Raw genomic sequence first — 14200 nt, forward strand, 5'->3', positions numbered from 1 at the left:
TAACTACCATACCAAGTTAACAAACTGCAGAAGAAAATACAGGCAGTCTTGTTTAAAAGTTATCAAAACCAGCTTGTCATTTGCAAACATTTGAAAAATAGTAAACATACTGGAATCAGTAATTCAGAGACTTTTTGCCTTGAAATCATCTATTTCAGGGTTTTGGTTTGGTTAATTCTTTTTTCTAACGAATTACATTCTGGTATTCAGTAAAAACTGCTCCTCTACTCATGTCCCAGAAAATGAGGGCCAAATAACTTCAGTATCAGACCCAGATCAGTACATATAACCACAAGAAGACACACTCAGAATACATGTATATTCTGGGGTTTGGGGTTTTTTTTGTGGTTGTGGGTTGTTTGGTTTTTTCCCAGAGTATTATTTCCTTTGTCTTTTTTATCTGAGTTCTTATTGGTAACTTCTGGGTTATGTAAGGCACTAAATGCTCCACTAAGCCCCATCGTTTATACAAGTGAACACCTTTTGACCTTGCAAATCTCATAATCACTGGTTGATGCTGAAGTCTAAAGAATACTATTAGGAGGAAGCATTGGCAGCTTTTGAAGACAGACAGCATTCCTTGTAAGGCTGGATTACATGCAAAAACAGAGTCCCAAAAAACTGTAAGATAGATCAGTGATATGACATATAGGCAGAGATTTATTTACAAAATAAACACATGAACCTTTCTCTACACAAGGTAAGATTTTCAAAGGGATACTCTGTACATGCAAGCAGAAATGGGTAGTCATACATTTTTGAAAATCTCAGAATAGTTCCCTTCTTTTCCAGCAACTAACATATCATAGGCCAGATTCACAGTTCATGCAAACAGCCAAAATCTCCAGACCCCAGTTTCTACCACGTGGGGATCCATCCCAGCTATGGTGGATAAGTAATGTAGTGACAGTAAACACTAAAAAAAATCAGTATGAACAGCAACAAAGTAACTCCTTTCATTACAAAATGCAAAGACTTAAGAAATCTTTGGTAAATTGGGCCACTAACCAGAGCCAGCTCAGCATGGAAGAGGGCTGCATCAGCTGGCCCCTCCTCCTCAAGGGACTGGGCAGTGTAGAAAAAGCAATCTTCCTTAGCAGAGACACAGCCCTCCTCTGGTGAAAGCTGCAGAAAGAATGAAGCTCTGAGTTGGATGAGTGGCCAGGACACAGGGCATGGACCGTGTGTTGGGCGGGGTTTACAGAGGCAAATGAATTCCAAATGCAGCAAAGAGTTCATTTCAATCATAGTCACAGTGTTGGGTAGGTAGAGAGAATTTTTTTTTTTTTATTTATTTACCTGAACTGATTCAGCTTCACATGTCATTTACATCTACAAGTAATGAAAAAGGCCTACCCAGCTATACCACAGAGCCCACAGCTTAGTCTAAACTGATTTTCAATTTCTGCTCTTTATTAAACATATACTAAAACTGCCATCAGAGTGCCACCAGGGGAACAGCATAACAGCAGAGGCCTTCACAACCTTGCCTGCCACACAGCAATCTTGTTAGTAGGCAGAAGACTGCACTCACTGTGTTTTAGGATTATATCTACTAGGTGGAACGGTCTCAAGAGGACAAAAGATTAATTCTGACTATAAACCAATAGCTTTTTCCAACACAATTTGATGCTAGGTGCATTCATCCAGTACTGCAAAGAAACCAGTGATTATTCACAATGTTCAATTAATTGACATGCATAATATGTGAAATATTACAGTGCAACTGCTGAATATTTACAAACTGCTGGGAACAGAAACAAAACCCCCATGCATGTTCTCTTTTAGAGTGGCATCTTCTTAAGCATGAAAAGGTTGACTTGCAAGATATTTTAGTGTGTAACACAGAGTCCCCACTACAAAAAACTAATTTAACAGAGCAAGTTTTAAAAGTACCCTCTTACAGAGAACAAAAAAGTTTCTAGGAACTTAAACATTAGCCATTCTCTCCCACCCTCTCCACAAAGTTCTACTAAGAATTAAAATTCAGTATCTGCATCCACAAAGACTACAAGATTATAATTTCATAAGAAGCACAAATGAACCCCAAAAACTGCACTTGCACTTATAAACATAGTGAAAGGTATCTTCTTTGTATGTATGAACTGGTGCCATTCTACTAATCCAAACTTAACACATCAGGGACACTAATCCACTAGCATCCTTACTGATACACTATCTTAGTAACCCTAGGTCTCCTTCAACCTCATTCTTCTAATTGTTACACACTACCTTCTGAAATCAAGCCTGAAATTGTTTATAGCTATATTAAAACAACCAGTTTGAGGTATATGAATTGAAGACTACTCACCACTGTTTAAACATGAAGTGTGCAGTCTAAATAGGAAGACTGCATATGTACTATACCTTGCAAAGCAAAGGAACAGGTAAATTCCAGGCAAACCACATCAAACTGACTTAATGTCACCATCTCACACATCCAGAGAATATTGCAAAGTGTATAAAATTATGCCTGGCAACTTGCATCCCTGAAAGACTGTGCTGGCTGCAAGACGCTTCGCTGTTTCAACAGCTGCGAGACAGGTATGCTAGGTCCTGCGATCACTACACCAGTCATACACTACACAGGCCACTCCTACATGCAAGGAGATACAGGAATCTGTTAAAGACAGCTTCTGGGTGTTTTGAGCCACCCAACTATACCCCCAAGCACACCAAGTGTATGCAGAAGTCAGGATCATCATGTACCAGCTTAAATGACATGAAAAGTACCCATCAAATTCCCAAATCCTTACAGGCAGTGGTTTGGCAACTCCTATTTTAACTGTTCCTGGTGGGGCTCCTTTCAGTGCTTGTACTGCTTCCTCCAGGCTCCCATTTTCCAAGTTGATATCGTTGACAAACATAAGCCGATCTCCAGGAAGAAGTCTGCCATCTTGCTCAGCCACACCCCCAGGAACTAATGAGCGAATCACAATTACAGTGTTTGCTGGATCAACTGGATCCTAATTAAACAAATAAAAAAAAATCATTAAGCAACATCTTAAAAATTTAGGTCTTAGGTGAGTTTTTACATTGGTTATGTTGTGTGCTGCCTTATGTCTTGAGAGACTAACTTTTATGCATGAGCTGTTACTAAGCCAACAGAATTGGGTTATTGGAGCTCTGCTCCAGATGAACGCTCATCAGCAACTTACCCTTCTGTCCATACTGTTCATATGTTAGAATTCCACCTGTTTTTAATTCTTATATGTGAAAATCGTTACTTCTTTCTACGTGATGTCCCATGATACACCTCCAGCACAAAATACTGGTAAACTGCAGAGTGCTGTTCATACCGTAATGTGTAAATACACACCAGAAATTCAAATACTTCCTACTGCAATGACAGTGTTGCAGACTTCATCTTCCCTTACATCCAGTGGTTTGGGAATACAGCTGGGCAGTGCAGACTGGGGCAAAGTTAATATGTGCATTCTAGTGCAACAAAGGGCTTATTTTCAGTAACTCTCTTATGCTTCATGGCACCAGATCTTGGTGAGCTGAGAAAGCGCTTTTTAAGAGGCAAATCTTTGTGCATGCCCTATTAAGACATTTTATGGGAGACAGGAACACACCAGAACAGCACTAATCAACAACACACAACAAAGTGGTGTTTACTTCAAGGACAACTGGTTTGTAGTCCCCATCCTCCCAATGCACTGATTTTTATAAAAACACTAGCATCAAAAACTAGTAACAGGAACATATGATTCTATTATAACAATCACCACAGGTGCACACATTCTTATACACACAAGTGCATGATTCTTATACAATTACATTCACAAGGAACGCTATTACATGTCAAAACTTCCAACACATGGCAATTCACTTGAATATACACAGAAAAAAAACCAATAAATGTAGTAATGTACCAGCAAAAGGAAGAGAAAAGCAAACATCTACAAACTGGCACGCAATTGTAACAAGTTTCCATGCCAAGACGCACATCTGAAAGCACACACATCATCAAGGTGGCACCCAAAACCACAGGAATTGGACACTGCTCAAAGCTAGTGTGAGAGGTGCTCAGGAGGGTAGGGCACCCAGAAGACCCTTAACACTTCATGGCAGTTAACGCTGTAAGAAGAATACCGTGGAGCAATAAAACACAACTGGAAATGTAACTAGCATTGCTGGGCATAGTGCTTGAATCTGAACACTGACACCTCCCTCACTATTTTAATCAATATTTACACTGCCACTTTAGGTGACCCTGCATGAGATTTTTTTTTTTTTTTTTTTCCAAAAATCACTTCTTTCATCGTATGTAATAGTCTTCCCTAGGTAAGAAATCATGTAGACTTTCTTACAGGCCTGCCACTGCATAAAACATGAGGAACATGTTAGTAGGAACATAACTGTCCTTAACTTTAGTCACTGTTCATTGAAAATTAATGGAAAATTTGATGGAAACAACAAAATACAAAGATAAATCTCACTGTAAACTTATTGTTCACAGTCTTAGATGAAAGCAGAAACTTCAGTGATGAACTGAAATGTTTTAACCACATGTCAAAGGAGAGAACATAGGACAAATCACGTACGTTATACTAAAATGTAAATTTCAGAAAGCTGACTAGAGCTGTAGGATATAATCAAACTCACATTTGCAAAATATACAAAATAATTTAAGGTACCTCCAGCAACCCTTCAGTATTACCACCCACAATCAAAATCCAGTAACTAACCTCACAGGCAACAATAGTTTGTACCAATGCTTCAGAAGAGCCTGAAGTAAAAATATGCTTTTCTTTGGGCTGATGTGTCTCACTGCAGAGCATCATGAGCAACACACTAGAGAGTAATCACTGTTTCACAAAACAGACATTGGACTATGGCTTTACCCTTCCAATTAATTACTAAACTACACTGCTCTTCACCTTTATCAGTGTGCAAATGCAAAATACTACTGAGGCATAGATTAATTCTAAGCAGTGCACTGCGGGCGTAATTTCCACCTGGAATGACCTCCAGATGCAACTGCATATACTCTTAGGGACAAGATCTAGCAGTGACCTTGGAGGAGACAGGATGCTGCAGCCTCATCAAATAGATGGGCAAGAGCCTAAGCTGTCTGCAGGGACAAATTACTTGAAGTCAGATTAAAAATCATCCACTGTGACAACTGAGAACAGGAAGAAAACTTGTTCTGGGATTCTGACCAACTGCAGAGAGGGCGCTGCGCTGTGTGTCATCAGGACACACCAAGAATCACAGCTTAAGTTACCCAGGAATTTTGAAGTCAAAACACAAAACGAATTGGGGGCATTTAGGCACATCCTGGACAGAGAGCTGCTAAGCAATGGATCTCAGAATTACAGTTCTGGATTTTAGTAAAACCTGCTTTAAGTACCTGAGTCCTTTATTGGATTTTGCCCTAAGCACTTCACTGCAGGTGCAAAATACAAGGCTAAATGCCTGAATATCCTGACTACATCACTCATTGCCCCTGGCATACTAGCAGATGAGCTTTCTGAAGATCCTAGTACTATTACAGATTATCTATTTTTCTGGACTAGTATTATCATTATCGTTGGAACTTGTATAATTAATCACCTTAATTATAACCTTAATAATAACATTAATACAGGAAGAAGAATAAGTAACATAGCTAGTGGGATGCCTACCAGTAGTTTTACTGGTAGCTTTACTGTATTGCTTCGTTTCCATTAACGTTTACCCTTAAAATACATATTTAGACCATATTGTGAGATCCAAACAATAAAATGTATTTTCTCCTCTACTCACAAGATCGGAGTGCAGAAGTTACCTGGTAGTCCAGTATGCTAAATCCAAGTCCCATACTCCCCTTCTCCAGCTCAATGTGCTGTACTTCTGTTTCCCACATTGCCAAAGACGAGCTTTGCACCTCTTCCGTACTCTGACCCTCGTCAGCTGTTTCCAAAGCTGTTCCCTCTGTGTCTGAGGAGCCAATGAATCCAAGTTCTATGTGAGCCTGAGAAAAACAGTGGATGTTCACCAACAGAATGTCCATGTTTCTGAATTTGCAGACACAAAACTCCATTCATGAAGAACAAGATAAAAACCAAGTGATGTGCCTCTTAAGAGAAAGTGCAAGCACTCAGCAGAGTTAACAAGTCTGATAAACCTAGAACAGAATTCACATATCGTTTTAACAATATAGCTATGCTTCAAATAAAAGAAAGTACTCACTGGAGAAAATACTTAGAAAATGGAATCTGTCAAACTAAAAACTCCAGAAAACTTCTTTAGTATATGTATTCAAATATACAGGAAATACCTATTATTAAACAGTATGTCTAAAAATATGCCTCGATCTAAACATAGTAGCACTGACAGGAGTCAGAACATTTAAAAAAAGAAAACACACACACATACATACACACACACACGCACACATGTTCTTCATTTGGTTTCATAGAAAAGCTGAGCAACTATAAACTGAATCTGGTGCCTTGCCCAGAACTCCAAATTAACTGTGTCTCTTTTCATTTAAATGCTATTGCTTTGTATACTGTACTGCAGGCCATTTCTACATGTTTACTACATCAGGCTGCCCAGAGCTTTGCACTCACAAAAGACAGAAGCGTGTCTGCCAGTGAATGCACATGTAGTTCTGCAAAACACAAATCCAGAAAACAAAGTTCAAATCCAGATTAAATATGCTCAGATTCTAAAGAACACACAGCTCGGTTTGCCATAGCCCCACAGTCCACCTGATGAATGGAAATACTTGGGTGGACTAACCTGCATGCCACAATATTTCTGCTAATATTCTGCTACAACCTACCAGGACTGACATCTTCTGGTGGCCAGAAGTACAGCTGATGAACTAACATGCTTTTTTCTATTCATTTAGTTCCAAGTCCTAAAATATGAAAATGTATCTCTGATCTTGTACAAGAACTTTGTATGTTTTTTCTCAAGGAAGCAATCATTTTCTCAGTGTTTTTTTAAAAGAAAATACCTTTTCTGTGAGCTGAACCTCGGACGGACTTAGCCTCTCCAGTACTTCTGGGTGAGTGACAGGGGGAGGTACTGGACGACAGCACACCATTATCACCTTAATAGGCAGCTCTTTCAAGATACTGACCACATCCTTGTGGTTTTCTCCAAGCAAAGAGATCTCATTCACCTCAAAAAATAAAGAATACCTGGTGTTTATAAGTATAATGAACAAAATTTTTTTTAAAAAACACGAACTGAGTAATCACCCAATTCAAAAAGCAAAACAAAACAAAAATAACATGCTCATGTATGCTGTTAACCCTTAATTTCTACTCAATTCAGTGCTCAATTCAGCACCAAGGTAAGTTTTGAACTGAATGAATAGTCTCATAAATTGCACAACAGCACCCTACAAACACCACATACTCTGCCACCTTATGTTTCTTGCGTTCATGTGAACCAAATTCACATGGTAATTCTAAGAAAATTATTTAGAAAAGTAAACACATGTTTAGTCCCTTCACTGTGTAGGAATATTTTAATTAAATCTTAATGCTTATTACTAGGTATTCTTTTTCAGTGACCTTGAACTGTGTTTAAAAAATCAGCTATCAGCTGAGAAACACATGTAAGCATATGCATTCACACAAATATGCCTATGTACATACGAAGAGACTGCTCAAGCACTTCTGGTTATGGCTGGTATGCAGTTACATATGCTACATTCTAAAAGTCATAACCTGTGAGAAGCAACTCACTGCTCAAACATCTTACTGAATGCAGACTTTAGGGTAAAGTAGTATTTTTTCTTACTTCCAGCAGCTCATCTCCACTGAACAGCTTGCCACTTCGTCCAACTGGCCCCTCTGGCAAGACAGATCTGATGAAATGATGTCCCACTGTAGCTTCAAGGCTTATCCCTAACCCACTGCTTTCACTAAACTTGTTAACTACAGCCACCTAAAATAAGATTAAGAAATTGTTAATTTTGACATATTTACAGCCATGACTGTTACTTTATTTAAATTTACATACAATGTAATTTTATGTGACAATGAGGTGACTATTCCAGGAGTGAGAAACCAGAAATACTGTCATGTGTAACAGAGAGAGCCAGGTAAAAAGTGAAATTTTTATCATATACCACATCAGCATAAACAAGTGGGAACTGTATATGACACAAATATATCTAATAACACCTAATTTTGCAGACACTACAGTTCTGGCACAAAAATTTCAAATCAAGTCCTACAGTCAGGTACTGCTTTTCAACTGTACCTACAGTAAATGTCCTATTCTTTACCTGAGATCATTACATGAAACAATTCATTCAGTATGCAGCAAGGGTAGGATGTTTCAAATTCTGGCTAATGAAGGGAGCTTTGAAGTTCACCTTAAATATTTTTTTTTTCCTCTAATACACATTTATCCTCTTGAAGCTAGGCCCCATAACTTAAGACCATGATTATTTTGCTAAAATCAATATAGGTAAATATACCTATATTCAAAATCTATAATCAAAACAAAATAATCTCAACAGTTCAAGGAGCATACATACGATTTTTATAAATAAAGGAACAAACACAATACAAACATATTTCTATCTGTATGTTAGCAAAATAATAGGTGGACACATCAAAGGGCATTTAATAATAGTAATCAAAGTTTACATACCACTATTTCATAATTCGAACCCATAATCGTTTGCCACTTTGCCTTCACAGCTGCTTCTTCTGTAGTGGTTAGCTGGAAACCTAAAAGTTACGTCTGAGATTACTGAGACAAAAAGTAGAACATCCTCTCTGATCCTATAACTAATGAAATATATGGACCACACAAGACTATACAAACATTCTCAAAATGCCAGAATTCTCCTAAATATAACTGAAAACATGGCATGCTTTGTTTCACCACGTGTCCTGGTTTCAGCTGGGATAGAGTTATTTTTTCTTTTCAGTAGCTGGCACAACACTGTTCTGGATGTAGTGTGAGAACTATGTTGATTAACACACCGGTATTTTAGTTGTTGCTAAGCAGTGTTTATACCAAGTCAAGGACCTTCCAGTTTCTTGGGCCCTGCCAGTGAGAGGGCTGGGGGGGCACAAGAAATTGGGAGGGGACACAGCCAGGACAGGTGACCTGAACCAGCAAAAGGGATATTCCCTAACACAGAATGTCATGCTGTATGTATATAAATATATAAAGCTGGGGGGAAGAAGGAGGAAGCAGGGGGGGCATTCAAAGTGATGGCATTTGCCTTCCCATTAGCTGTTACGCGCGGTGGAGCCCAGCTTTCCTGGAGATGACTGAGCACTTGCCTGCCCAAGGGAAGTGGTGAACGAATTGCTTGCTTTGCCTGCATTTGCAGCTTTTGCTTTACCTATTAAACTGTCTTTCTCTCAACCCAGGAGTCTTCTCACTCTTACTCTTCCAATGATCTTCCTCATCCCACAAGGGGGGAGTGAGCAAATGGTTGTGTGGGGCTTAGCTGCTGGCCAGGGTTAAACCATGATACCAGGCTTGTGTTCACCAGAGTTAAAACTGGCAGAATAGTATTAGATTCAAAACTTATAAAAGTAACTGTGTATTTTGAAAGACAGGAAGTTCAGTCACAAATTCTGGTGTGCTTAAACTAGCCTCAGTGTCAACTGAACATAATGCAACTTTACAAGATAATGCACACAAAGCAAATGAAAAATTTACATGCATGCCCTGGGCATCTGTTAAACCAGAGTGCACGCTGGCTGAGCAGGCTGATTCAGGGGGATGGCTGATAACACTTACATATATGATACTACATACTGATCCTATTGAACTGACCCTGCATTTTACAGTGAGTCCAAGTAAAGTTTTCAAACAAAATGTGGAGGTTTGGTATTTTCAAAACTATGAGCACAACTATAAAAGATTTTTTTGAAACTGTAGGCCCTAGAGGGCAGTGAAAGAACACAAGTCCTGGCTCTTTTTTTTTTTTTTGGTTGTTGTTGGGTTTACATACATGCACACATACAATAAGAAATAATTCTAATAGCTGAAGAGTAGCAACAGAATTGGAAGGGAAGGCAGGTAGAAAAGTAATATGCTGTGAAAAATATTATGATGGGATAGGCAGCAAACTGCAGCAACTCTTAAATTGATTGAAAGTTTATCTCCAGGCAGAAAAAACAGAGAAATGCTGTTCTACTCATTTTTTCCTCATTAGCGCTGTTTAGATTCCAGCGCAGGAACCAATAAAAATCAGTATTTAGAATCAACAGCCAGCAAACACAGTAGATTTAATAGGACCCTACATATAGAAGGTCCGTAGTCTGTATACAGTAATTATCAAAATAAACTCTTCAGATCTGAATGCTTATCACAGGTGAAGAACAGAATCTTCACAAGATTAAGTTCCCAACTCCCACTGATATTAGTAACAATCTGAAGTGACTAATAGCCTCAGACTGTTTTAAATCTAGTAATTGCTCAGAAACATTACTAAAAATAAAGCCAGGTGTTGTGTGGCATTCAAATATGACAATACTTTCCCCAAAGCAGAGACCCTACACTGTCTGAAGGAAAGGTGTTAAAAAGAAAATTCTTCAGCTATCCAGAATAATGGAAAGCATGAGTTATGAAAAGATAAATTAGAGAACTCATACAGGTGATGCTTTTCAGTTCCCCTCCAGCTCTGGAAGCAAGAAGATGTTAGAAAACACAAGTGATGGCTCAATGTAGAAAACATATCATCACATACGACTTTGGAAATGCAGCACAGTGCCTTAACAGCTCAAGACAGAAAGGAAAATACTCGTTAGAAAGTAGGAATTTCCACGAAGAGTATGGGAAAAGTCAGAGCACATCAGTGCACCAGAACTGACTGAATTTCAAACATTATCAGAGAACAGAGATTGAAATGAATGCAAACTCAAGAATTTGTGGAAAGGAATTTTATCAGAAGATGCAAAAGTCCCGGAACTGCAGCTGGACAGCTGCAGGCAGTTGGAAAGATAAGGCAGGCTTGTCTCCAGCCTGAGGGAAAAAGTCTAATACACAACTAGACTAAAAAGAGTAGAAATACAAAACCATAAAAAGAGGGCTGAGCATGTAGCAGACTGCTTCGTATGACATCTTCGACACATAATTATCTTCAGACACATACAGTAGTCAATGATTTCGCAGCACTCAAGGGTACATGCTTACATGTATGATTACTTTCACTTTCTAGCTGTACTCCAGCCACACAGCACACAGGAGATGAAAGGCATGCAAAACACCTGATCTTCGTGTAAGCACATCCAAGTGCATTTTCACACAATAAAAAATTACAAGTTAATAACCTGTTTCCTGTTGTTTCATGTCCTCTCCAGTATTTACCACACTGGCACTGCACGGCAGTGATGGGGATCCCTGTTCTGTTTCACTGTTATCTGGAAAAAGATAAAGAAGCCTCTTCAGCTATGTTATGTGTTGCAATATTTATCAAGCTCACAAGCATGTCTCAGAGCACTGACTATCTCTTGCACTGGACTTCAGAAGATCCGTATTTGGCAAACGGAATCTGGCATGAGGGGCCCAGAAGAAACACCACATTTTTAAGACATTTCGTCTTCTGTAAATCCTTTGCTTTCTCCAGTGAATTTTTCAATGAAACAAGACAAAAAAAAGAGTACAACTATTAGTAGCTGCACCTCTGTGATTGAAAGAAAAGTTACTGGCAGACATATAAATATAATATTCTTTAGCACTCTTGTATTACATTTTTTTTTCTTCCTCTTCCTTCCTTTGTGCAATTCAGAAAGCTTGACACAGAAAACCAAAAATTTTCAAAGTCCACAAACTTTGAAACCTGCATACCTGACAAATGTTTCACTTGTAGAAAGCCTCACCTACCACAGAGTTCTGTTAGGCATGTTGCTGGGGGTTAGCTGTCTCAAACACCTCTAGGCTGGAGAAACAGCACCTTCTGAACGTTCCCTCTGTAATTTTTGCTCAAGCTGGGAATGAGAGGATGCCACATAGATAACAGACTACTGGTCTCAAAATTTTGTGCGAAGTGGGGATTATGCCTCAGTCTATGAGTTTTGATGTACTGCTGACATCAACCTACAGCACAAGCAGCTGACAAAAATCCATTTGTGCATCCAGCCTCTGTGCAGATCTTCTGTTCAAACACACTGATTTTCAAGACGTGCACAGTATAAGATTAAGCTTTACTAATCTCAGCAGCAGCAAATTAATACTGGCCACTGGCTTCTGAACTTTGTACACATAAATAGATAATGCCCTATCAGGTTATCCTTCTGAATATGAGGAAGAACAACTCTGCCTTGAGGGTGACAGCGCATGAACAGGCTGTCCAGAGAGGCTGTGGAGTCTCCTTCGCTGGAGACATTCAACACGCCTGGGTGCAACTCTGCGCAAGCTGTTCTAAGTGAACCTGCTTTAGTATAGGGGTTGGACTAGACGGATCTCCAGAGGTCCCTTTTAACTCTGACCATTCTGTATTAAGAATCTCTAGATAAAGGCCACTCCTCTCATACCTCAAGCTCATGATACTGACGTACCAAGAGTGAAAGGAACTGAGACTTGCTTTTGCTTATTATGGAGGGTGTCTCTTTGCCTGTTCTTGAATGCAGCTCTAACCCTTGAGCACGAATAAAACATTCACTGCATTCTTACCATTTGAAGATTTGCAGGATCAAAGTCTTGAAGCAATTCAGCCAGAAGCACAATGCAGTGTAAAGCTTTCAACATTCACTTTGAAAATGTAGCAAATAATACCACTCTGTCTAAAAGATTAATCAAACTATAGCAGACCAAATTCTTCCCTCATGTACTGCCATCAGTAATAGCTACCCAGAATGAATCTCGCCCATTTAATTTCCAGTTTGCAATTGAGAAGCAAAATGTTTCAAGCCAACTTTAAAGCAAACCCAGTTTCAAATACCTTTGTCTGTGCTACTATCCATTGTTTGGAACAGTAAGTCCTTTTCAACAGCAGTACTGAAGTCCTCCTGGGGCTGAATACGATTTTCCTGCTTAACCCCTCTTCTGATCAAAGTGAGCCGAACTGTTTGTCCCGTGTGCCGCAAAACATCAACCGCTTGCTGATTAGTAAAACCCTGAAGATTTGTTCCATCCACCTGCAGCATTAAGCAGCCTTTCAGCCCACAAAACACCACCCAGAAAAAAATAAAAATGTCCAGTGCAAAATAACATGGCAAGCTCTCAGCATCTGTTAGCTTGAGCACAAAGCAAGTGGAGGGACAAGAACACAAACCTGGATGACTTAGTAAGACCGGATACATTAAGCACTTTCACTGGAGTACCCCACAGCTAGGTAACAAGTACTGTGGTACTTGGGGGGGGGAGGGGTGTGTGTGTGTGTTTGTTTGTTGGTTGGTTGGTTGATTGGTTGGTTGGTTGGTATGGCAAAGTGGGGAGAAGTGCTTTGGGTGTCCACCACAGTTGGGCCACGCAGATCTGCTCTGCAAAGTGTAGGTGACACAGCACGTGCTGTGTGGGGCATGTTGTGCAGCCCTCCTGCTCAGCCCCTTCTGCCATCCGTACCTCCAAGGAGAAAATACTGTTGTGAATGAACCAACACAGGCATGGCTGGGAGAGCTGGCAAAGGGAGGATAGAGACATCCACTCATTGTGGTAGGAAGAACTACAGAGAGCAGCCATTCTGAGGCCAAGTAACCTTAGGCACAGTGAAGTCCACTACTGAACACCATGAAGTCCAGTTTCCCAATCAAACGCTGTCCCAGCCATCCCAATGTTACCTCTGGTCCATCATTTTAACATTTTAAAGAACAAGATTTTGGCCCCTTCTGTTTGAACCAACTCCATTATCTCCTTAACTCGAAGAGTTTTTTCCTGAAACTCAAGACTTTGGCATTGCTCAATTTCACCTCATTATCCCTAGTACATGCCACTTTTTATTCTCCTACTTCCTAATACACTATTCTTTCTCTGTCTCACCCCTCAGTGCCTTGAAATTTCTGAAATACTTCTAACAAAACTATATTCCTTGACTCCTGTAGCTTTTTCAGTCTACCTATACAACACACACACACCATTATTTCAGTTCCTCCTGCATGAAAATTTACTCCCCCTGGACCCTTAATCATTTTGTTGCCCTTCTCTTGAACTTTTTCCAAGTCTGGTGCTCTTCTAAATAGAAAGTAATGAGATGAGGTTATTTAATTTTTCCTCCACACTTAACCAAAACGTATCTTTAAAGAGTTTATTATCCTTTTGTCTGAGGTCAGTGAAATCT

At 39.5% G+C, this 14200-nt stretch overlaps 1 protein-coding gene across 20 annotated transcripts in view; it reads right to left on the reverse strand.

The window, feature by feature from the left end:
- The window catches only part of MPDZ (multiple PDZ domain crumbs cell polarity complex component), a 99259-nt gene that overhangs the window by 52319 nt on the left and 32740 nt on the right, over window positions 1-14200 (reverse strand). For 18 of the 20 annotated variants that reach the window (XM_027807893.2, XM_027807888.2, XM_027807889.2 and 15 more), the window contains 8 exons: window positions 12866-13061; window positions 11256-11345; window positions 8611-8690; window positions 7750-7896; window positions 6956-7123; window positions 5777-5962; window positions 2757-2966; window positions 1009-1125 (listed from right to left, as the gene is read on the reverse strand). In XM_027807893.2, coding sequence (XP_027663694.1) covers window positions 1009-1125; window positions 2757-2966; window positions 5777-5962; window positions 6956-7123; window positions 7750-7896; window positions 8611-8690; window positions 11256-11345; window positions 12866-13061 — 1194 coding nt within the window. The remainder of the gene's footprint in view (window positions 1-1008; window positions 1126-2756; window positions 2967-5776; window positions 5963-6955; window positions 7124-7749; window positions 7897-8610; window positions 8691-11255; window positions 11346-12865; window positions 13062-14200) is intronic. The other 2 variants (XM_027807899.2, XM_027807895.2) reach the window with 1 other exon arrangement.

Source organism: Falco cherrug, chromosome Z (assembly GCF_023634085.1).
Source record: "Falco cherrug isolate bFalChe1 chromosome Z, bFalChe1.pri, whole genome shotgun sequence".
Classification (NCBI taxonomy): domain Eukaryota; kingdom Metazoa; phylum Chordata; class Aves; order Falconiformes; family Falconidae; genus Falco; species Falco cherrug.